We start from the raw sequence: 24,683 nt of genomic DNA, 5'->3' as shown, positions 1-24,683 counted from the left end.
TGTCAGAGTGCCACTGCGCATGTCAGTTTGCGCACTGTGAGCATGTAGCGGCATGTATTAACCCACTGTAAACTATATATATATATATATATATATATATATATATAATGAATATATATGGATCCCACTGACACCAATGAATTATCATATAATTAACCTACCGTTTTATATTTTATATATATATATATATATATATATATATATATATATATATATATATATATTATAATTATATGATAATTCAGTGGTGTTGGATCCATATATAATATATATAAATGGTTTATAGTGGGTTAATTTTATAATTCATTGGTGTCAGTGGGTGAGGGAGGAGAGAGAGAAAGAAAGAAAGAGAGGGAGGAGAGAGAGAGAAAGAGAGGGAGGAGAGAGAGAGAGAGAGAGAGGGAGGAGATAGATAGAGACAGAGAGAGAGAAAGAGAGGGGGGAGGAGAGAGAGAAAGAGAGAGGGGAGGAGAGAGAGAGAGAGAGGGGGAGAGAGAGAGAGAGGGGAGGAGAGAAAGAGACTGTGTGGGTATATATATATATATATATATACAGGGAGTGCAGAATTATTAGGCAAATGAGTATTTTGACCACATCATCCTCTTTATGCATGTTGTCTTACTCCAAGCTGTATAGGCTCGAAAGCCTACTACCAATTAAGCATATTAGGTGATGTGCATCTCTGTAATGAGAAGGGGTGTGGTCTAATGACATCAACACCCTATATCAGGTGTGCATAATTATTAGGCAACTTCCTTTCCTTTGGCAAAATGGGTCAAAAGAAGGACTTGACAGGCTCAGAAAAGTCAAAAATAGTGAGATATCTTGCAGAGGGATGCAGCACTCTTAAAATTGCAAAGCTTCTGAAGCGTGATCATCGAACAATCAAGCGTTTCATTCAAAATAGTCAACAGGGTAGTTGAATTAATAAACTATAATGTGTGAATGATTGGGAACGATTTTATTATTTTTTGGGAAACCTTATGATATCAGTAGAGGAAAAGTGTGGATATACATAAGTGGATTTACTCTCTCTTCATAACTTTGTTGTACTCTCAGTTACAACTAGTTTGTCTAGTTGTTGTTAGGTCTCTCAGTGAGCAATCCACTCCAGGTTTTGCCTCCTTGCAGAATCCATGATTCTAGTATTTGAATATTAAGTGAAATATGTAAATTTGGGTAAAACCTGGCACTATTTTTATAACTCTACTCCCCCCAACCCCTTATCTCTAAATAAAATAGTCAACAGGGTCGCAAGAAGCGTGTGGAGAAACCAAGGCGCAAAATAACTGCCCATGAACTGAGAAAAGTCAAGCGTGCAGCTGCCAAGATGCCACTTGCCACCAGTTTGGCCATATTTCAGAGCTTCAACATCACTGGAGTGCCCAAAAGCACAAGGTGTGCAATACTCAGAGACATGGCCAAGGTAAGAAAGGCTGAAAGACGACCACCACTGAACAAGACACACAAGCTGAAATGTCAAGACTGGGCCAAGAAATATCTCAAGACTGATTTTTCTAAGGTTTTATGATGAAATGAGAGTGAGTCTTGATGGGCCAGATGGATGGGCCCGTGGCTGGATTGGTAAAGGGCAGAGAGCTCCAGTCCGACTCAGACGCCAGCAAGGTGGAGGTGGAGTACTGGTTTGGGCTTGTATCATCAAAGATGAGCTTGTGGGGCCTTTTCGGGTTGAGGATGGAGTCAAGCTCAACTCCCAGTCCTACTGCCAGTTTCTGGAAGACACCTTCTTCAAGCAGTGGTACAGGAAGAAGTCTGCATCCTTCAAGAAAAACATGATTTTCATGCAGGACAATGCTCCATCACACGCATCCAAGTACTCCACAGCGTGGCTGGCAAGAAATGGTATAAAAGAAGAAAATCTAATGACATGGCCTCCTTGTTCACCTGATCTGAACCCCATTGAGAACCTGTGGTCCATCATCAAATGTGAGATTTACAAGGAGGGAAAACAGTACACCTCTCTGAACAGTGTCTGGGAGGCTGTGGTTGCTGCTGCACGCAATGTTGATGGTGAACAGATCAAAACACTGACAGAATCCATGGATGGCAGGCTTTTGAGTGTCCTTGCAAAGAAAGGTGGCTATATTGGTCACTGATTTGTTTTTGTTTTGTTTTTGAATGTCAGAAATGTATATTTTTGAATGTTGAGATGTTATATTGGTTTCACTGGTAAAAATAAATAATTGAAATGGGTATATATTTCTTTTTTGTTAAGTTGCCTAATAATTATGCACAGTAATAGTCACCTGCACACACAGATATCCCCCTAAAATAGCTATAACTAAAAACAAACTAAAAACTACTTCCAAGACTATTCAGCTTTGATATTAATGAGTTTTTTGGGTTCATTGAGAACATGGTTGTTGTTCAATAATAAAATTAATCCTCAAAAATACAACTTGCCTTATAATTCTGCACTCCCTGTATATTTCTTCCAACCCTACTGCAACCCACTCCCGATGCTTACTGGGCCCTGGACCGGTCCGGCTAAAACTTACCGGGCCTTGAGGTCACTTAGGTTGAGAACCACTGCACTATATCACTATATATACACTATATCACTATACATACACTATATCACTGTACATACACTAAATCACTATATATACACTATATCACTGTACATACACTATATCACTGTAGATACACTATATCACTATACATACACTATATCACTGTACATACACTATATCACTATACATACACTATATCACTGTACATACACTATATCACTGTACATACACTATATCACTATACATACACTATATCACTGTACATACACTATATCACTGTACATACACTATATCACTTTACATACACTATATCACTATATATACACTATATCACTGTACATACACTATATCACTGTACATACACTATATCACTATACATACACTATATCACTGTACATACACTATCACTGTACATACACTATATTACTATACATACACTATATCACTATGCATACACTATATCACTGTACATACACTATATCACTATACATACACTATATCACTATATATACACTATATCACTGTATATACACTCTATCACTGTACATACACTATATCACTGTACATACACTAAATCACTATATATACACTATATCACTGTACATACACTATATCACTGTACATACACTAAATCACTGTACATACACTAAATCACTATACATACACTATATCACTGTACATACACTAAATCACTGTACATACACTTTATCACTGTACATACTATACACTATATTAGTATACATACAGTATTCAACTATAAATTCACTATAAAAAACCTTCCTATTAAACCTATAGGAGCTGGGTAGATGTATGTATATACAATGTTTCATTTATGTGTATCCTTTTGTTTAATGGGATATTATGTATTTTAAGTAAGTGATTTAAATAAAGGTTTTATATTTCTTTTTACTTTTTTTGTTTTGTTTTTTGTTTAAGAATAAGATATTTTTGGGGGATATGAAATAACAGTAGACGTTAGTTTTTTATAACTGCATTATTTGTAACATAGCAAAGTTAAAGAGATACAGTTATGTAAAACTGTAAAGTTGTGGATACTGTCTTCCATACATATTAATATCACTAAGAATACATTCTATTCCTTAACAAAAAATGCAATGAGAAAAATAATACCTTATTAAAATAAAGACAATACTTAAAATACACATGATTACATTATACAATAAGATACACATAAATCATTTTATAAGGTAGGAGGAAGGGCCGGACCCTACACTGAAGGAAAATGATTGTGGATGGGAGAAAGAGGGGAGCTATACTAAAGAAGAAAAATATAAATTTGGTTGGGGGGAACCTGCATTAGCAGGGGGTGGGTTGGACAGCTACCCTACAGAAAGATATTTCAAACAATAAATCGATCAAAAATAAAAAAATGTATCTATATAAACTGTGTACTAGCAGACGGCTGCCAGTACCTATTTCCTTTACCAGCTAACTAATTAACCCCTTCACTGCCGGTAAATTCAGAAGTGTGGTGCACAGCTGCAATTAGCAGACTTTTAATTGCTAAAAAATAATTGCAAAGCCAAATGTGTCTATATTTCTGGGGACTCCAGAGAACCTTTTACAACCATTTGTCTTATGACTGCAGTAGTTGTGTGTAAATAATTTCAGTGAGAAGCCCAAAGTTTATGAAAAAGTTAACGATTTATGGATTAATAAAGTTTATACTTTTAGCTACAAAGTCCAGTGAGTGCCTGCATTTTTAGATGACTTGGATATTTTACAGCAGTGCACTGTGGCATTTCTACCACTGGTAAGATTGTGCTGTCCTGTTTGGATCTTATATATATATATATATATATATATATATATATATATATATATATATATATAGGTTTGATAGGTTAATAAAAAAACAACAAGGTATTTTGGGCAAGTTTTTCTCCGAAATTCCAAGTAACAAAGGGGTTAAAGAGTAGACATTTTACAATACACTGCCCTTTTAAGATTCAGAGCATAGTAAAGACTATGGCCTAGATTTAGAGTTGGGCGGTAGCCGTGAAAACCAGCGTTAGAGGCTCCTAACGCTGGTTTTAGGCTACCGCCGGTATTTGGAGTCACTCAAAAAAGGGTCTAACGCTCACTTTTCAGCCGCGACTTTTCCATACCGCAGATCCCCTTACGTAAATTGCGTATCCTATCTTTTCAATGGGATTTTTCTAACTCCGGAATTTAGAGTCGTGGCTGCAGTGAGCGTTAGAAATCTAACAACAAAACTCCAGCCGCAGAAAAAAGTCAGTAGTTAAGAGCTTTCTGGGCTAACGCCGGTTTATAAAGCTCTTAACTACTGTGCTCTAAAGTACACTAACACCCATAAACTACCTATGTACCCCTAAACCGAGGTCCCCCCACATCGCTGACACTCGATTAAATTTTTTTAACCCCTAATCTGCCGACCGCCACCTACGTTATACTTATGTACCCCTAATCTGCTGCCCCTAACACCGCCGACCCCTATATTATATTTATTAACCCCTAACCTGCCCCCCTCAACGTCGCCGCCAGCTACCTACAATAATTAACCCCTAATCTGCCGACTGCAAAGAGCCGCCACCTACATTATAGCTATGTACCCCTAATCTGCTGCCCCTAACACCGCCGACCCCTATATTATATTTATTAACCCCTAATCTGCCCCCCTCAACGTCGCCTCCACCTGCCTACACTTATTAACCCCTAATCTGCCGACCGGACCGCACCGCTATTATTATAAAGTTATTAACCCCTAATCCGCCTCACTAACCCTATAATAAATAGTATTAACCCCTAATCTGCCCTCCCTAACATCGCCGACACCTAACTTCAAACATTAACCCCTAATCTGCCGACCGGAGCTCACCGCTATTCTAATAAATGTATTAACCCCTAAAGCTAAGTCTAACCCTAACACTAACACCCCCCTAACTTAAATATAATTTAAATCTAACGAAATTAATTAACTCTTATTAAATAAATTATTCCTATTTAAAGCTAAATACTTACCTGTAAAATAAATCCTAATATAGCTACAATATAAATTATAATTATATTATAGCTATTTTAGGATTAATATTTATTTTACAGGTAACTTTGTATTTATTTTAACCAGGTACAATAGCTATTAAATAGTTAAGAACTATTTAATAGCTAAAATTGTTAAAATAATTACAAAATTACCTGTAAAATAAATCCTAACCTAAGTTACAATTAAACCTAACACTACACTATCAATAAATAAATTAAATAAACTACCTACAATTACTTACAATTAACCTAACACTACACTATCAATACATTAATTAAATACAATTCCTACAAATAAATACAATGAAATAAACTAACTAAAGTACAAAAAATAAAAAAGAACTAAGTTACAAAAAATAAAAAAATATTTACAAACATTAGAAATATATTACAACAATTTTAAACTAATTACACCTACTCTAAGCCCCCTAATAAAATAACAAAGCCCCCCAAAATAAAAAAATGCCCTACCCTATTCTAAATTACTAAAGTTCAAAGCTCTTTTACCTTACCAGCCCTGAACAGGGCCCTTTGCGGGGCATGCCCCAAGAAGTTCAGCTCTTTTGCCTGTAAAAAAAAACATACAATACCCAAGCCCCCCAACATTACAACCCACCACCCACATACCCCTAATCTAACCCAACCCCCCCTTAAATAAACCTAACACTAAGCCCCTGAAGATCTTCCTACCTTGTCTTCACCTCACCGGGTTCACCGATCGGTCCAGAAGAGCTCCTCCGATGTCCTGATCCAAGCCCAAGCGGGGGGCTGAAGAGGTCCATGATCCGGCTGAAGTCTTCATCCAAGCGGGGCAAGAAGAGGTCCTCCATCCGGTAGAAGTCTTCATCCAAGCGGGGCAGAAGAAGTCTTCCATCCGATTGAAGTCTTCATCCAAGCGGCATCCATCCGGAGCGGAGCGGCAGCATCCTGAAGACCTCCGACGCGGAACATCCATCCTGGCCGACGACTGAACGACGAATGACGGTTCCTTTAAATGACGTCATCCAAGATGGCGTCCCTCGAATTCCGATTGTTTGATAGGATTCTATCAGCCAATCGGAATTAAGGTAGGAATATTCTGATTGGCTGATGGAATCAGCCAATCAGAATCAAGTTCAATCCGATTGGCTGATCCAATCAGCCAATCAGATTGAGCTCGCATTCTATTGGCTGTTCCGATCAGCCAATAGAATGCGAGCTCAATCTGATATAACAATAAACAAACTTATAATAAGAGTAAGGTGCATATATAACAATAAACAAACTTATAATAAGAGTAAGGTGCATATATAACATTAAACAAACTTATAATAAGAGTAAGGTGCATATATAACATTAAACAAACTTATAATAAGAGTAAGGTGCATATATAACATTAAACAAACTTATACTAAGAGTAAGGTGCATATATAACATTAAACAAACGTATACTAAGAGTAAGGTGCATATATAACTTTAAGCAAACTTATACTAAGAGTAAGGTGCGTATATAACAATAAACAAACTTATAATAAGAGTAAGGTGCATATATAACATTAAACAAACGTATACTAAGAGTAAGGTGCATATATAACTTTAAGCAAACTTATACTAAGAGTAAGGTGCGTATATAACAATAAACAAACTTATAATAAGAGTAAGGTGCATATATAACATTAAACAAACTTATACTAAGAGTAAGGTGCATATATAACAATAAACAAACTTATAATAAGAGTAAGGTGCATACATAACAATAAACAAACTTATAATAAGAGTAAGGTGCATATATAAAATTAAACAAACTTATAAGAGTAAGGTGCATATATAACAATAAACAAACTTATACTAAGAGTAAGGTGCGTATATAACATTAAACAAACTTATACTAAGAGTAAGGTGAATATATAACATTAAACAAACTTATAATAAGAGTAAGGTGCGCATATAACATTAAACAAACTTATAATAAGAGTAAGGTGCATATATAACATTAAACAAACTTATAATAAGAGTAAGGTGCATATATAACAATAAACAAACTTATAATAAGAGTAAGGTGCATACATAACAATAAACAAACTTATAATAAGAGTAAGGTGCATATATAACATTAAACAAACTTATAATAAGAGTAAGGTGCATATATAACATTAAACAAACTTATACTAAGAGTAAGGTGCATATATAACATTAAACAAACTTATACTAAGAGTAAGGTGCATATATAACATTAAACAAACTTATACTAAGAGTAAGGTGCGTATATAACATTAAACAAACTTATAATAAGAGTAAGGTGCATATATAACAATAAACAAACTTATACTAAGAGTAAGGTGCGTATATAACATTAAACAAACTTATAATAAGAGTAAGGTGCATATATAACATTAAACAAACTTATACTAAGAGTAAGGTGCATATATAACATTAAACAAACTTATACTAAGAGTAAGGTGCGTATATAACATTAAACAAACTTATACTAAGAGTAAGGTGAATATATAACATTAAACAAACTTATAATAAGAGTAAGGTGCATATATAACATTAAACAAACTTATAATAAGAGTAAGGTGCGTATATAACATTAAACAAACTTATACTAAGAGTAAGGTGCATATATAACATTAAACAAACTTATAATAAGAGTAAGGTGCGTATATAACAATAAACAAACTTATACTAAGAGTAAGGTGCATATATAACATTAAACAAACTTATAATAAGAGTAAGGTGCATATATAACATTAAACAAACTTATAATAAGAGTAAGGTGCATATATAACATTAAACAAACTTATAATAAGAGTAAGGTGCATATATAACATTAAACAAACTTATAATAAGAGTAAGGTGCATATATAACAATAAACAAACTTATACTAAGAGTAAGGTGCATATATAACATTAAACAAACTTATAATAAGAGTAAGGTGCATATATAACATTAAACAAACTTATAATAAGAGTAAGGTGCGTATATAACATTAAACAAACTTATAATAAGAGTAAGGTGCATATATAACATTAACCCCTTAATGACAACTGACGTACCAGGTACGTCCTGCAAAACCTGACAGTTAGTGACAATGGATGTACCTGGTACGTCACTTGTCTAAGAGAGTGCTGGAAGCAATCGCAATCGCTTCCAGCAGCTCTCAGGGTATTGCAGTGATGCCTCGATATTGAGGCATCCTGCAATACCCTTTGAAAAGCATCCAATGCAGAGAGAGCCACTCTGTGGCCCTCTCTGCACCGGTAGCGATGGTGCCGTTCGTTGGTGGGTGGGAGCTTACAGGGGAGGCGGGTGGGCGGCCCATCGCTCCCCGGCATCCGGTTCCTGCAAGTGCTTTGTGCACGCCGGATGCTGGGAGCGTGCGGAGGGGGGCCTGCGGGGGCGCGCGCGCGTGCATGTGTGTGTATATGCGCGCGCGCAGAGCAACCACTGACACCAATGACACCAATGACACCAATGAAGAGAGAGGGGGGCAGAAAACGTTTTTTTTTTTTTTTTAAATAATAGGATCTGCTAGGGTAGGGGGATGGGGTTATTGGGGGGGGCAGCTACACTACAGAAAAAGCTATGTTTAACAAAAAAAAAAACTAAAAACTAAAAACCTTTCTTTTTTGGGGAAAACTGGGTACTGGCAGACAGCCAGTACCCAAGATGGTGGCAAATAGGTAGGTTGGGAGGGTTAGAGAGCTGTTTGGGGGGGATCAGGGAGGTTGGGGGCTAAGGCAGGGGTCCATCACAGATTAATAATAAAAAAATAAAAAAAAAATAAAAAACACCTTTTATTTTAGTACTGGCAGACTTTCTGCCAGTACTTAAAGGGACAGTATACACTCATTTTCATATAACTGCATGTAATAGACACTACTATAAAGAATAAGATACACAGATACCAATATAAAAATCCAGTATAAAACTGTTTAAAAACGTACTTAGAAGCTCTCAGTTTAGCTTTGTTGAAAAGGTAGCTGGAAAGCCCACTGCAAGTGGGAAATAAGACCCTCCCCCCCTCCCCCTTCTTTTGCATATGAAAAGACCCTTTACACAAACAGGAGCAAGCTGGAGAAGGTAGCTGACAGTATTCACATAAAACTTTGGGGCTTGGTTAGGAGTCTGAAAATCAGAGCAATGTTATTTAAAAATAAACAAAACTATACATTTATTTTAAAAAAAAACTTTATGGGCTATATAAATAGATCATCTACAAAACATTTATGCAAAGAAAAAATGAGTGTATAATGTCCCTTTAAGATGGCGGGGACAATTGTGGGGTGGGGGAGGGAAGAGAGCTGTTTGGGAGGGATCAGCGGGTGGGATGTGTCAGGTGGGAGGCTGATCTCTACACTAAAGCTAAAATTAACCCTGCAAGCTCTCTACAAGCTACCTAATTAACCCCTTAACTGCTGGGCATAATACAAGTGTGGTGCGCAGCAGCATTTAGTGGCCTCCTAATTGCCAAAAAGCAACGCCAAAGCCATATATGTCTGCTATTTCTGAACAAAAGAGATCCCAGAGAAGCATTTACAACCATTTGTGACATAATTGCACAAGCTGTTTGTAAATAATTTCAGTGAGAAACCTAAAGTTTGTGAAAAATTTAACTTTTTTTTTAATTGCTCGCATTTGGCAGTGAAATGGTGGCATGAAATGTACCAAAATGGGCCTAGATCAATACTTTGGGTTGTCTACTACACTACACTAAAGCTAAAATTAACCCTTCAAGGTCTCTACAAGCTCCCTAATTAACCCCTTCACTACTGGGCATAATACACGTGTGGTGCACAGCGGCATTTAGTGGCCTTCTAATTACCAGAAAGCAATGCCAAAGCCATATAAGTCTGGTATTTCTGAACAAAGAGGATCCCAGAGAAGCATTTACAACCATTTGTGCCATAATTGCACAAACTGTTTGTAAATAATTTCAGTGAGAAACCTAAAGTTTGTGACAAAATTTGTGAAAAAGTGAACGATTTTTTTTTATTTGCTCGCATTTGGCAGTGAAATGGTGGCATGAAATATACCAAAATGGGCATAAATCAATACTTTGGGTTGTCTTCTAAAAAAAAATATATACATGTCAAGGGATATTCAGAGATTACGGACAGATATCAATGTTCCAATGTAACTAGCGCTAATTTTGAAAAAAAGTGGTTTGGAAATAGCAAAGTGCTACTTGTATTTATTGCCCTATAACTTGCAAAAAAAGCAAAGATCATGTAAACATTGGGTATTTCTAAACTTAGGACAAAATTTAGAAACTATTTAGCATGGCTGTTTTTTGGTGGTCGTAGATGTATAACAAATTTTTGGGGTCAAAGTTAGAAAAAGTGTGTTTTTTTCAATTTTTTCCTCATATTTTATATTTTTTTTTATAGTAAATTATAAGATATGATGAAAATAATGTTATCTTTAGAAAGTCCATTTAATGGCGAGAAAAACGGTATATAATATGTGTGGGTACAGTAAATGAGTAAGAGGAAAATTACAGCTAAACACAAACACTGCAGAAATGTAAAAATAGCCATTGTCATTAAGGGTAAGAAAATTGAAAAATGGTCAGGTCATTAAGGGGTTAAACAAACTTATAATAAGAGTAAGGTGCATATATAACATTAAACAAACTTATAATAAGAGTAAGGTGTGTATATAACATTAAACAAACTTATAATAAGAGTAAGGTGCGTATATAACATTAAACAAACTTATAATAAGAGTAAGGTGCGTATATACATTAAACAAACTTATAATAAGAGTAAGGTGCATATATAACATTAAACAAACTTATAATAACATGAGGACATACTTAGAATTAACACAAACGTTGATTTTACAAAGACACATGCACATTCCTATGAGCCCATCTATATTTACTCTTCAACAAAGGATACCAAGAGAACAGAGCAAATGTCATAATGGAAGTAAAGTTGTTTAAAATGTCATATTCTGGGGGGCGTGTCCAAGCAGCGACTGTGGATGGTCGCATCTTCCTGGTGCTCCTGCCGATTACCTAACAACCCACCGGTGTAGGGTATATTTTACAGAGATATAACAATCTAAAAGATCAGCTCTACTGGTGTAGTGGCTTGGATTACAAGAACCGGACCATTCACTGTATTTTTGATGTTGGAGCACAGGAGTGGACAATAAAGACCTGGAGCGGCGGCTCGGGACAGGTAGCGCTACCCCCTCGGTTCCCCGAGGGTCACTGTCAGGACTGATCTTAATAGCCATAAACATCTCACATCTTGTCAGTTTCTTGGAATAACAGGGATCCCCCTTATGTAAGAAAACCTCTAGCCCCCAAGAATTTCACTGCTGCGCAACAAATATGGCCGCCATGAAGGAAAATAATTTTCTGACCCGTATCGATGATATCATGGAGAAACTGGAACAACGTTTTCTGGGACTCATACAAAGGGCTCCTTGGGACTTTTTGATGAAGTCACGCACGGTATACTCCAAATCAGAGAGCAGAGCGATTACTGAAGAGGTGACAGAAGTGGAGGACGAAGCCACGGTTAAGAGCGCTCCCGCGGTTTCCCCTCCTAAAAGCAAAAGAGAGTCCAAGGTTTGCTCAGGATTACCTTTACAGGCTCCATCCCGAAAAAAGCTTCCCCGGAAAATCAATCAGCCTTATGCGGATGACAAGCTTCAGAGGAGCCCTATTTACAAAGCACCTCTTAGTGCTGATTCCACATTTAAAAACAGTTACGGCGCTGGAGTGGGCAGCGCAGTAGTCTCTAGCCAAACTAAGGTGCCCAACACTTTAACCCAAGATGTCCTGCGGCTAAACAGATCTGAATTAGAAGCACCCCTTATGCAGGGATATAAAGGGGAGTTCTGGCTTGAAATTGACATTGGGGACACTGCACCCGTAACGGAAATAACATTACCATGGCGGCTGGGCATGCCTTGTTGCTCCAGCAGAAAAGACTCTAACAGACAGTACATAATGCAATACTCGGACAAGCTAAGACCAGCCTGAAAATGTACTGGTATCGAGAAATGTTGATTTAAGCTGTTAGTTTAAAAATGTTATAACCTAGTTTAGATATACACATGTTATAGCGACTGTATAAGTTGCCGCCTTCCTAAGTTTTACTTCAGATGGTCATATGCATTTATTCTTGTTTGTTTTTTCTTTTTATTTTTCTCCTTTTCTTTGGTAGCAGACTATAGGTGAGCCTTAGAACTATTTATGCATTTATGACATGCTGGAGGCATAGTGAATATATACACGCCCTTTATAATATTTGTGTTTTCTGCGGGGTTTAGGGGGGGCCCCTGGGGAGACATAGAATACATTTGGAAAAGGGATTAATGATGTAGATGCTGCCTCAGAGTATAGTTAAAAAAAAAAAAAAAAAAAAAGGGGTATAGCAATATCAATGTCCCTTCAGGGGTCTACGGCCGGGTCCTCTGCTGGGCACATAAATATCAAATACTACTATTAACACGAGGTATACCTAACAGGATAGTTCTATGAGCCATATCATATATATGTGTTTTTAGCCTAAGGTTTGATACACAGTTTGCTGAAAGCGTACTTATATGGCCACGCAGGCTCAACAATGTGAATGATTTAATTCTAAGAAATGGGTCTTGCGAAGGTGTGCCTCTTTTTATTTTGTTGGGGGATCCTATTTTATTTTATGACCACAAAAATAGTTATTTTTCACTGTGAGTTATGTGTTGATTGTGTATACAGTCCTGACCAATGCACCGCTATAGACATTTACCAGAAAAGGGTAGTTTCACAATGTTTTTAAATAAGGTGCTAGGTATTATATGCTTCTTTTTGCTTTATATTAAATAATATCCCCAGACGTTACTTAAGCGTATGAACAGGCCCAAGAGAGGCCTACATCTCTTAATTGGGGTCTAGTAAATGAGCACTGTGATTACTGATGAATAGCCATAGTCAGATTTGCTATAAATATTTTATGGGCTTGTACTTTTCAATTAAGACACACTACTGCATAGATAATGTTTGAGTCCTTTTAATTTGTAATAATAATGACTTATTCTATGTACAATTGCCTTATGATATGTAATCTCATTTGACCTTAATAAAGCTTTTTTGAAAATTAAAAAAAAAAAAAAAAAAAAAAAAATGATACTAACAGAAATATAACTAATTCAATAAATAGCCATTCCATAAAAAAAAAAATAATAAAAAAAAAGTCATATTCTATTTCAATCGACAACGTTTAAAGGGACAGTTTAGTCAAAATTAAACTTTCATTATTCAGATAGAGCATGCCATTTTAAATAACTTTTCAATTAACCTTTATCATCATATCTGCTTTGTTCTTTTGGTATTCTTTGTTGAAATCTAAACCTAGGTAGGCTTATATGCTAATGTGTAAGCCATTAAAGGCCGTCTCCTATCTCAGTGCGGTGTGACAGTTTTCCACAGCTAGACAGCGCTAGTTCATGTGTGTCACATAGATTATATTGTGCTGACTCCAGTGGAGTTAATTATGAGATAGCACTGATTGGCTAAATACAAGTCTGTCAAAAGCACTGAGATAAGGGGGCAGTCTGCAGAGGCTTAGATTCAAGGCAATCACAGGGATAAAAAGTATATTAAGATAACTGTGTTGGTTATGCAAAACTGGGGAATGGGTAATAAAGGGATTCTCTATCTTTTTAAACAATAAAAAAAATGGAGTAAACTGCCCCTTTAATTCTGACTTTACTGTCCCTTTAAATATTGTTTTTAATAGTCACAATAGAAAGTTGTCTCTATTCCAATAGTAAATGCCCTTGAGGTTTATAACTCTAATTAGTCTTATTGCTCACAGAATAAACTGGATTATCTGTGACGCTGTCTATAGGAATGCAGCAGACGTTTTGTGTCAGAGAGGAAATAAACTAACTGGCTGCTATTGCTGGAAATCACATGACTAGTTACAAACACTGCTGAGTAACCAGATAAACACAAGCTGTGTCTATCTCACACTCCCATCAAGAGGTGAAGGAAATAACTGTTTTTGTGCCATAAAAGAAGAACCAGCCCTATTCACTGTCAGGTCACCTATATAGAACTAGATTACAAGTGGCGCACTCACTGTAGCGCAAGCCGCGATATAAAAAAGTTATTGCTGTGTTACAAGTTGAAAGTATCATGACCGCTCAAGCACAAACTATTTTTGCGTGCAACAGGTTAGCGCAAGGGAAAACCTAGCATAAAGTTTAGGGCTAAGGAAAAAAAGCTGCACTAAACACAACATAAATACATAAAAATAGTTACACTCATATATACACTATCTAATACAAATTATTCATAGAAATGTTATTATTTATTGTTTTATAAAGGTTCAAAGAATAGTATATGACAAGATGTTTGACTGGCAAGGCCTATAAAATATATATATATATATATATATATACTACAGTATATAATACTGTATATATATATATATATATATATATATATATATATATATATTACACATACATAAATACACGTGTAAATATGTGCATATATAGATAGATAGATAGAGAGAGAGAGAGAGAGAGAGAGAGAGAGAGCGAGAGAGAGAGAGAGAGAGAGAGAGAGAGATAGTAGATATATAGACATATACAGAACTGATATCCGTGTCAGCAGCAGACTGGTGCATGTTGTATAAGGAAATAAATTCTCTTTCACTTTCAGTTTGAGTCTAACACAAAAAAGGGTTTACAGTTTAGAGAGACGGAGACAGATAGAGTGTGAAGAAAAAGTAAGAGAAAAAGTAGAGACATTTACAAAATAGCGTATTGGAGAGTGAGGGGTGAGAGATTGTCAGCTGCAGGTATTAGACTGACAGACTGATGGGTAAAAGTCCTGTAGATATTAGACAGACTGATGGGTAAAAGTGCTGTAGATATTAGACAGACAGACTGATGGGTAAAAGTCCTGTAGATATTAGACAGACAGACTGATGGGTAAAAGTCCTGTAGATATTAGACAGACAGACTGATGGCTAAAAGTGCTGTAGGTATTAGACAGACAGACTGATGGGTAAAAGTGCTGTAGATATTAGACAGACAGACTGATGGGTAAAAGTGCTGTAGATATTAGACAGACAGACTGATGGGTAAAAGTCCTGTAGATATTAGACAGACAGACTGATGGCTAAAAGTGCTGTAGGTATTAGACAGACAGACTGATGGGTAAAGGTCCTGTAGATATTAGACAGAGGTGACAATTTTTGTTTGTTATTGGACTTTTGGATAAAGTGAAGCTTTAAAACTAAATTAAAGAAACCAGTGAATATTGTACAGAAAGTGCACAGAGGACAAGGAACAGAGAATCACGTAAGTATCCGTGTGCCTTCTATCTCTCTTCAGTCTGTTAAATAATCTCAACCAAATTCCCTGTATTTGTCTCTTGAGAAAACTGTAACTAAACCCTTCTCTACATTGTGTACATGAAACAAAATGATACAGATTTTGGTGAAAAAACATTAACATTACAAGTTGAAAGTAAATGCAATGACTCAAAAGCAATTGCATTGAAAGGGACAGTATACATCAGTTTTATATAACTGCATGTAATAGACACTATTATAAAGAAGAATGTGCACAGACACTGATATAAAAATCCAGTATAAAACCTTTTAAAACTTCTTTAGACGCACCCAGTTTAGCATTGTTGACAAGGATAGGCTGGGGCACCCATTAAAATGGGCTGGAAACCAAAAAGAGAAGGGACCCCCTTCTCTGCATATGAAAAGACAGATAACAAACAGGAACATCAGGAATCTGTAGACATCAGTATACATCTAACACTTTGGGGCTTGGTTAGGAGTCTGAAAATCAGCACAATGTTATTTTAAAATTAGAAAAACCATATATTGTTACAGAAACACTCCCAGATGGGCTATATAAATGGATTATCTACAAAACATTTATGCAAAGAACAATCTAGTGTACAGTGTCCCATTAACGCTCAAACTTTTTAAGATTTTGTCCGGAGGAAACAGTTGCACTAAACTAATCTGTTAACCCCTAAACCACCACACACCACATTGTAAACTACCCAACTACTCTATTAACTCCTAATACGCCACACCCGCACATTGCAAGCAATCCCACTACTATATTAACCTCTAAACTGCCACACCGCCACATCACAAAACACCCACTAACATCTAATCCACCTAACCAGCTAACCCACCTAACCTAACACCCCCTAAGTTACTGCCAAAAAACTGACCTTACTTTACAAAAACATTCTAACCTTGTCTGAAAAATAAAATAACCTAACATTACAATTGTTTTTTACTAAAAATAAAAAAACAGTTATGTCTATTCTAAAACCCCACTTAAAAAAATCACCCCAAAATACAAAAATATAATAACCAAGCTTTCATTGTCCATTTGAAAATCAGCCAATAGGAATGCAAGGGTACTCTTATATAAAGGAGGTACCTTGCATTCAAAATTCACTATGCGGGTGGTGACTGCATGAAGATAAGAAAATGGATGAATAAAGAAGACTGCAACCGGAATGAAGATGGAGCGCCACCAGGATGAAGATGGAGCACCACCAGGATGAAGATGGACCACCACCAGGATGAAGATGGACCACCACCAGGATGAAGATGGAGCGCCAGCAGGATGAAGATGGACCACCACCAGGATGAAGATGGAGCGCCAGCAGGATGAAGATGGAGCACCACCAGGATGAAGATGGAGAACCACCAGGATGAAGATGGAGTGCCACCGGAATGAAGATGGAGCGCCACCAGGATGAAGATGGACCACCACCAGGATGAAGATGGACCACCACCAGGATGAAGATGGACCACCACCAGGATGAAGATGGACCGCCACCAGGATGAAGATGGAGCACCACCAGGATGAAGATAGAGAACCACCAGGATGAAGATGGAGTGCCACCGGAATGAAAATGGAGTGCCACCAGGATGAAGATGGACCACCACCAGGATGAAGATGGACCACCGCCAGGATGAAGATGGAGCGCCAGCAGGATGAAGCTGTAGCACCGCTGGGATGAAGATGGAGCACTGCTGGGATGAATATGGACCACCACTGGGATGAAGATGGAGCACCACTGGGATGAAGATAGACCGCCACCGGGATAAAGATGGAGCACCGCTGGGATGAAGATGGAGTGCCCCCGGGATAAAGATGGAGCACCGCTGGGATGAAGATGGAGTGCCCCCGGGATGAAGATGGAGTGCCCCCGGGATGACGATGGAGTGCCTCCGGGATGAAGTGGGCTACGTACAGGTTAGGGGTTAATAGAGTAGGGGGCTTATACCGATATGGGTTAGCACGCGAGTGTGGTTGTTTTTTTGTTTTTTTTTTCAATTTTCTCTCTACATTGAAGTCTATGGGGGAATACGTTAACACGTTTGCGATAATGTATCTTTAGCTCTTTGCACACTTCAGGCTAGTACGTGAGCAAAAATGATTTACTTTCAACTTGTAATACGCTCTACATGAAGTGCGCAAAGAGCCAATGTAGAGCAGAGTTAGCGTGAGAACTCGTAATCAAGCCCTAAATGTCTGTGTACTGAAACCAAATGCATCATCCTGCATTTCCCATTCATTTCCTAAATCTTTTGCACTTTTATAGAAAAAAGTACAGTTACATTTATACCACTAAATAAAAATATTGCATGAAAAAAGTTATAGGGGCTCAGAGATAGAGGTCTCAGGTGTTAGAAAAAAAAGGCTGCAAAGGGCTTTAACATAGAGATACATACAGATACAGGTCTAAAGATGTATATGTATGTGTGTATATACTGTATATATGTTTAGATATGTGTGTACATATGTATTTATGTATTTATATGTGTATACATGTATTTACAGACATATAAACACATACAAACATACAGTATATATATACATATATATAGACATATATATGAGTGTATTGAAGCCCTTTGCAGCCAAGTAGCTGAAAACGTGTAAAATCATATTTATGTAATATTCATATTTAATAAAGTGTTATACTGTGTATTTACTGTAAATATTTCACATTCCAATGCTCTTCACATAGGGGAATATGTGCAAAGTATTTATAAACAGATATTCTTATATATATATATATATATATATATATATATATATATATCTGTATATATCTATACCTATATATATAATCATATATATATATATATATATGTATAGATATATATTTTACCAAAAATCATCAGGTATATACAGAAATATGTATTTATGTACTTTTTTATTACTAAATATATATATATATATATATATATATATATATATATATATATATATATATATACTGTTTATGTAAAATACGTATCTACACTTATATATCTATAGGAATAGTTATGCAAGTATAAGTATATTTATACACATATATGCTGTATATATATATATATATATATATCTGATACTGTTTATGTAAAATACTTATCTACACCTATTTATCTATAGGAATAGTTATGCAAGTATAAGTATATACATACACATATATGCTGTATATATATATATATATATATATATCTGATACTGTTTATGTAAAATACGTATCTACACCTATATATCTATAGGAATAGTTATGCAAGTATAAGTATATACATACACATATATGCTGTATATATATATATCTGCATTGAATAATAAATAGAATCTTTACTTTTATGTTAAGAACACTGGAATGTGAAAGATTAAAATGTAATGTTGGGTTTAGCGTGTCATGTCGGGTTAGCACGTGAGTATGGGTGCTATTTTTTTTACGTTTTCACGCTCCATTGAAGTCAATGGGAAAAGAAGTTAATGCAGTCTCACTAAATTTTTTGCACACATCGGGCTTCTGCTCACGCGCAAACTTTTTACTTTCTACTTACAATACAAGCACAACCCAACGCTCGCAAAAAGCCTCCGTCTAGCCATAATATCGCTCAAGTGAAAGTGCTAATATGCGCTCCACTCATAAGTTATATTTTCGGCACTGGACTGACCGTGTTAGACTGGATCAGACTGATATACCTAAGGAATGTTCTCTTCTGTGAGAAGCACAACTGGGCTAAAAGAGGCGGCTCCCAGGTGCTAAGTCGCCATAGAACAAGCTACTGAGCCTTTGTTTGTTTCTGAGAGCGCTTCTCTTTTTGTGTGTATACATTTATATATATATATATATATGTTAGACTGGATCAGACTGATATACCTAAGGAATGTTCTCTTCTGTGAGAAGCACAACTGGGCTAAAAGAGGCGGCTCCCAGGTGCTAAGTCGCCATAGAACAAGCTACTGAGCCTTTGTTTGTTTCTGAGAGCGCTTCTCTTTTTGTGTGTATACATTTATATATATATATATATATATATATATTTATATATATATATATATATATATATATTGTTTTTTACAGGGAAAAGGATAGATTAAAGAAACAATTCTTCTGAGTTTTCTTTCATAATTCACACAGCGTACTTTAAAAAAAAAAGAACTTTCTAATTTATTTCTAAACTAAAAGTTTTCTTCGTTCTCTTGGTGTTCTTTGTTAAGGAGCACGTACATGTCCAACGCACTATATGGCTAAAATTATTTTAACATTTGCAAGATCATTAGATAGCAGCAGTGTTTGCTACCAGACACGTGCACGCTACCTACCTAGGTACCCTCTAAGAAAGAATAACAGTAAATCGGAAACTATTATAAAATTGTATGCGCTTTCTGATTTGTTATGTGTGGTCAAGTCCCTGTAAATCTATAGAGTTGATTATTTTGATTCTTAATCTAACAGGAAGCGAATGTTTGTGTACAACTGGCCAGGGTCGGCTCCAAGGGGGGGCATTGGGGGGCAGTGCCCACCCAAATGGAATGCTGTGCCCCCTCAAAAAGTATTGATATGATCATATGCTTTAAAAATAATAAATAAAATAATGAATTGTTATTTAATGCTGCATGCTGGGGGCGGAGTTAGCTGCTGAACTGTGAGGTTGCATCGCGCATCTGCAAAGAGCTCTGTGCCTTAGCCTCTTATTTGGAATTGGAAGTTAATTAGAGACTTTTTGTACTTGTCTTAACCCTATTATTTTTACCGAACTATCGTGAGTTACTCATTTTCTTAAACAATAGACCATGATAAGAATATGATTGTATCATATAAATATGTTTATAAATGGCTACCCGCTTTTATCAACGCCTCAAAAGTGTACTGTGATCTTAGGCCGGGCCTAAGATCACAGTGCACTTTGAGGCGTTGATAGAAGCCGGTAGCCATTTATAGACATATTTATATGATACAATCATATTCTTATAGGTTCACAGTACATAGGTTGTATTAAGTAGCCTGATATCCGTTAGTTATTGTGAAACAGGTATAGCTAAATCTAATCTACAAAATTACCAGTACCTGAAAACCTAGTATCCTCACTGCTATTGAAAACAACTGGGTTAATTGCATTGGGGGGTTTGGGGTGCATGGCTGTTTAGGGGAAATGACTGAGATTTGAGAATAAGTTTAAGGGTTTTGATAATGGTGATTAAGAGGTGAATTGTTTTTAAGGAGCTATTGCACTGGGGGTCTCAGATTTAATGTCTCTGTTTTAGTGCACTGCATGGGATTTAGACTTCATCTTTTACCTAGTGATTTAGCACATATTCTCCAAATGTTAATAGTGGGGGATAAGCCAGCCAGAAGCTACAATTTCCTACAGAATATGTCGTGACTCTCATACATGCTTTGTAAATGCGTGCCCCTTCGTGAAAAAAAAATGCCCCCCCATTTTATTCGTTCTGGAGCCAACCCTGCAACTGGTGCTTAAAGGGAAATTAAACAAAAAATTGTTCTTTTATGATTCAGACAGAACATAATATTTTAAACAACATTTACATTTACTTCTATTATCTAATTTACTTCATTCTCTTGGTATCCTTTGTGGAAAATAATACTTAGACTCAGAAGCTGGAAGCTAGCTGCTACTTGATGGCTGCACATATATGCCTCTTGTCGTTGGCTCACCTGGTGTGCTCAACTAGCTCCCAGTAGTGTACTGCTGCTCCTTCAACAAATAATACCAAGAGAACAAAGACAATTTGATATTAGAAATAAACTGGAAAGTTGTTTGAAATTGTTTGTTCTATCTCAATCATGAAAGAAAAAAAATAATATTTCCTGGCCCTTTTAAAGACTGACTGCTCATTGGCTGATACAACAGTCTCCCAATGTTTAATACCATCTTTTACATTGAATAGGAAAAAAAACCTAAATTCTTTTAAGTCTATTTAATTGTTCAGCTCCTTTCCCATTACAGATACCTTTTTGCTGTGACAAACTAAGGGTGAAGATGGCGCCGGTTCCAGCAATGTCCAGCCCTGTCTGTCTGATTGAGAACGTCAGTGGTAGTAAACTGCGCACAAACCCACAAGCTAAGAAGATTCTGGAGAACATCTCACAGCCGCTGGTGGTGGTGAGCATTGTAGGCCAATATCGCACCGGCAAGTCTTATCTGATGAACACTTTGGCTGGGGTAAAAAGCGGTAAGTCTTTGGGACTTCTAATGAGCAACTTGAAGATATCCTTTAACAGTACATGAAAGACAAAATATAACTTTATTGATTCAGAGGGGCCGAATTATCAAGCTCCGAATGGAGCTTGATGCCCCTGTTTCCGCGCAAGCCTTCAGACTCGCCTGAAACAGCAGTTATGAAGCAGCGGTATAAAGACCGCTGCTTCATAACTTGTCTGCCTGCTCTGAGGCTGCGGACATCAATCCGCCCAATCCTATACGATCGGGTTGATTGACACCCCTGCTGATTGGCCGCAAATCTGCAGGGGGCGGCATTGCACAAGCAGTTCACAAGAACTGCTTGTGCAATGATAAATGCCGACAGCGTATGCTGTCGGCAATTATTGATGCGCAGCGGACATGATACTCTACTTCAAATCATGTGCGCTCGCACTTTATTAAATCGGCCCCAGAGTGTAGAATTAAAAAAACAACAAATGTACTTCTATTACCTGTCTCTGTTGGTCTTCTTTGTTCCAGCTTAGCTCCTTATAATGAAAGCAAACTGAGGTAAGAGTTTAGGGACCTTAGCGGTGTAGTTGCGCGTTTTTGTGCTGCCCATCGCTAACAATTTAATTGATAATTCTCCCATTAGTCTCACCACTGTAAGATGGAGATACAGGGAGGGAACATGCACACTACATAGACATATATATAGATTATATATTTATTATATACTAGGTGATGATATATTTATATGTATTATATTTATTTAATCATTTATAATGGATGAATTTTAACATGTTTGAAAAATATGCTACTTTGGAATTTTACACTAGATGGCAGTATACACACTGTTTGAATCACAATTTTTGGCGCCATTAGGCTATTTAAATGTTTGTATATTCACTTATAGTCAAGCTTGAAAAAGGGCTGATTGTTGGCCTGAAACGTTGCTTCTTTTTGTATCCCACATTGCAAAATAAAAGGTTTTTGGATTTGCACCAGCTGGAACATCTTTGCTTTCATACACTACATAGACAACCAGGGACCAGTGATTTCAATTAATAAATGAAACACCTGGAGAGAATAGGAGTGGGAAGATATTCTGCTATAGAAATACTCCTCAAAAATGTTAGCAATCCCTAAATACTGCTGCCCTATGCACAGACCTAGTTAGTCTAGGTCAAAATGCATCTCTGGACCCTACAAACCATAATATATTGATGTTACAAATAAATGTGTTTGAACACACAAGTCCCTGTGAAGCCAGTAGATAACATTCAGCCAGATTACGAGTTTTGCATTATGGCTGCCTCGCTGCTAACTTGCAAGTTATTTCCACCGCTCACCTTTAGCAGCGCTGGTATTACAGGTTTTGCAGTGGGCCATATTGCAGCGTTGAGCTCCTTTCAGCTCCATAACGCACCCAAATACCAGCGCTGGGGTGAGCTGCGGTAAGCTGGTTTTACGAGCTTGTGCACGATTTCCCCATAGAAATCAATGGGGAGAGCCGGCTAAAAAAAAGCCTAACACCTGCAATAATGGAGCGTAAAGCTCCATAATGCAGCCCCATTGATTCCTATGGGGAAAGAAAAAGTTATGTTTAAACCTAACACCCTAAGACTGAGTCTAAACACCCCTACTCTGCCGCCCCCAACATCGCCACCACCTACATTATACTAATTTACCCCTAATCTGCCGCCCCCGACATCGCTGACACCTACATTATACTTATTTACCCCTAATCTGCCGCCCCCGACATCGCTGACACCTACATTATACTTATTTACCCCTAATCTGCCGCCCCCGACATCACTGACACCTATATTATACTTATTTACCCCTAATCTGCCGCCCCCGACATCGCTGACACCTACATTATACTTATTTACCCCTAATCTGCCGCCCCCGACATCGCTGACACCTACATTATACTTATTTACCCCTAATCTGCCGCCCCCGACATCGCTGACACCTACATTATACTTATTAACCCATAATCTGCTGCCCCTAACATCGACGCCACCTACATTACACTTATTAACCCCTAATCTGCCGCCCCCAACATCACCGCCGCCACTATACTACAGTTATCAACCCCTAAACCTAACCCTAAGTCTAACCCTAACCCTAATGTAACCCTAATCCTAATACCCACTAACTTTCATATAATTAAAATTAATCTAAATAAAAATTACAATTAATACCTTAATAATACATATTTAAAACTAAATACTTACCTGTAAAATAAACCTAAGATAGCTACAATATAACTAATAGTTACATTGTAGCTATCTTAGGTGTTATTTTTATTTTACAGGTAAATTTTTATTTATTTTAACTAGGTAGATTAGTTAGTAAATAGTTATTAACTATTTACTAGCTACCCATTTACCTGTAAAATAAAACCTAACCTGAGTTATACTAAGACCTAACATTTCAATAAAATTAAATAAATTACATTAATTAAATACAATTATCTAAATTACAAAAAACTAATCAATTCTAAATTACAAAAAAAAATAAACACTAAATTACAGAAAATAAAAAAGAAATTATCAAATATTTAAACTAATTACACCTAATCTAATAGCCCTATCAAAATAAAAAAGCCCCCCCAAAATAAAAAAAACCCTAGCCTAAACTAAACTGCCAATGGCCCTTAAAAGGGCCTTT

At 36.7% G+C, this 24,683-nt stretch overlaps 1 protein-coding gene across 2 annotated transcripts in view; it reads left to right on the top strand.

Moving 5' to 3' along the window:
• The first annotated feature begins 15,153 nt into the window (after positions 1–15,153).
• The window catches only part of LOC128642519 (guanylate-binding protein 3), a 73,726-nt gene continuing 64,196 nt past the window's right edge, over positions 15,154–24,683 (top strand). Inside the window, exons 1-3 of one of the 2 annotated variants that reach the window (XM_053695301.1) lie at positions 15,290–15,356; positions 15,429–15,861; positions 21,810–22,035. In XM_053695301.1, coding sequence (XP_053551276.1) covers positions 21,843–22,035 — 193 coding nt within the window. In that variant the 5' untranslated portion in view covers positions 15,290–15,356; positions 15,429–15,861; positions 21,810–21,842. Of the gene's footprint in view, positions 15,862–21,809; positions 22,036–24,683 lie in introns of both variants that reach the window. The other variant, XM_053695300.1, reaches the window with a different exon arrangement.

The sequence above is a fragment of the Bombina bombina genome, chromosome 11 (assembly GCF_027579735.1).
Source record: "Bombina bombina isolate aBomBom1 chromosome 11, aBomBom1.pri, whole genome shotgun sequence".
Taxonomy (NCBI): domain Eukaryota; kingdom Metazoa; phylum Chordata; class Amphibia; order Anura; family Bombinatoridae; genus Bombina; species Bombina bombina.
Note: the sequence above shows the minus strand (reverse complement) of the source record. Positions and strands in the feature narration are given on the sequence as shown.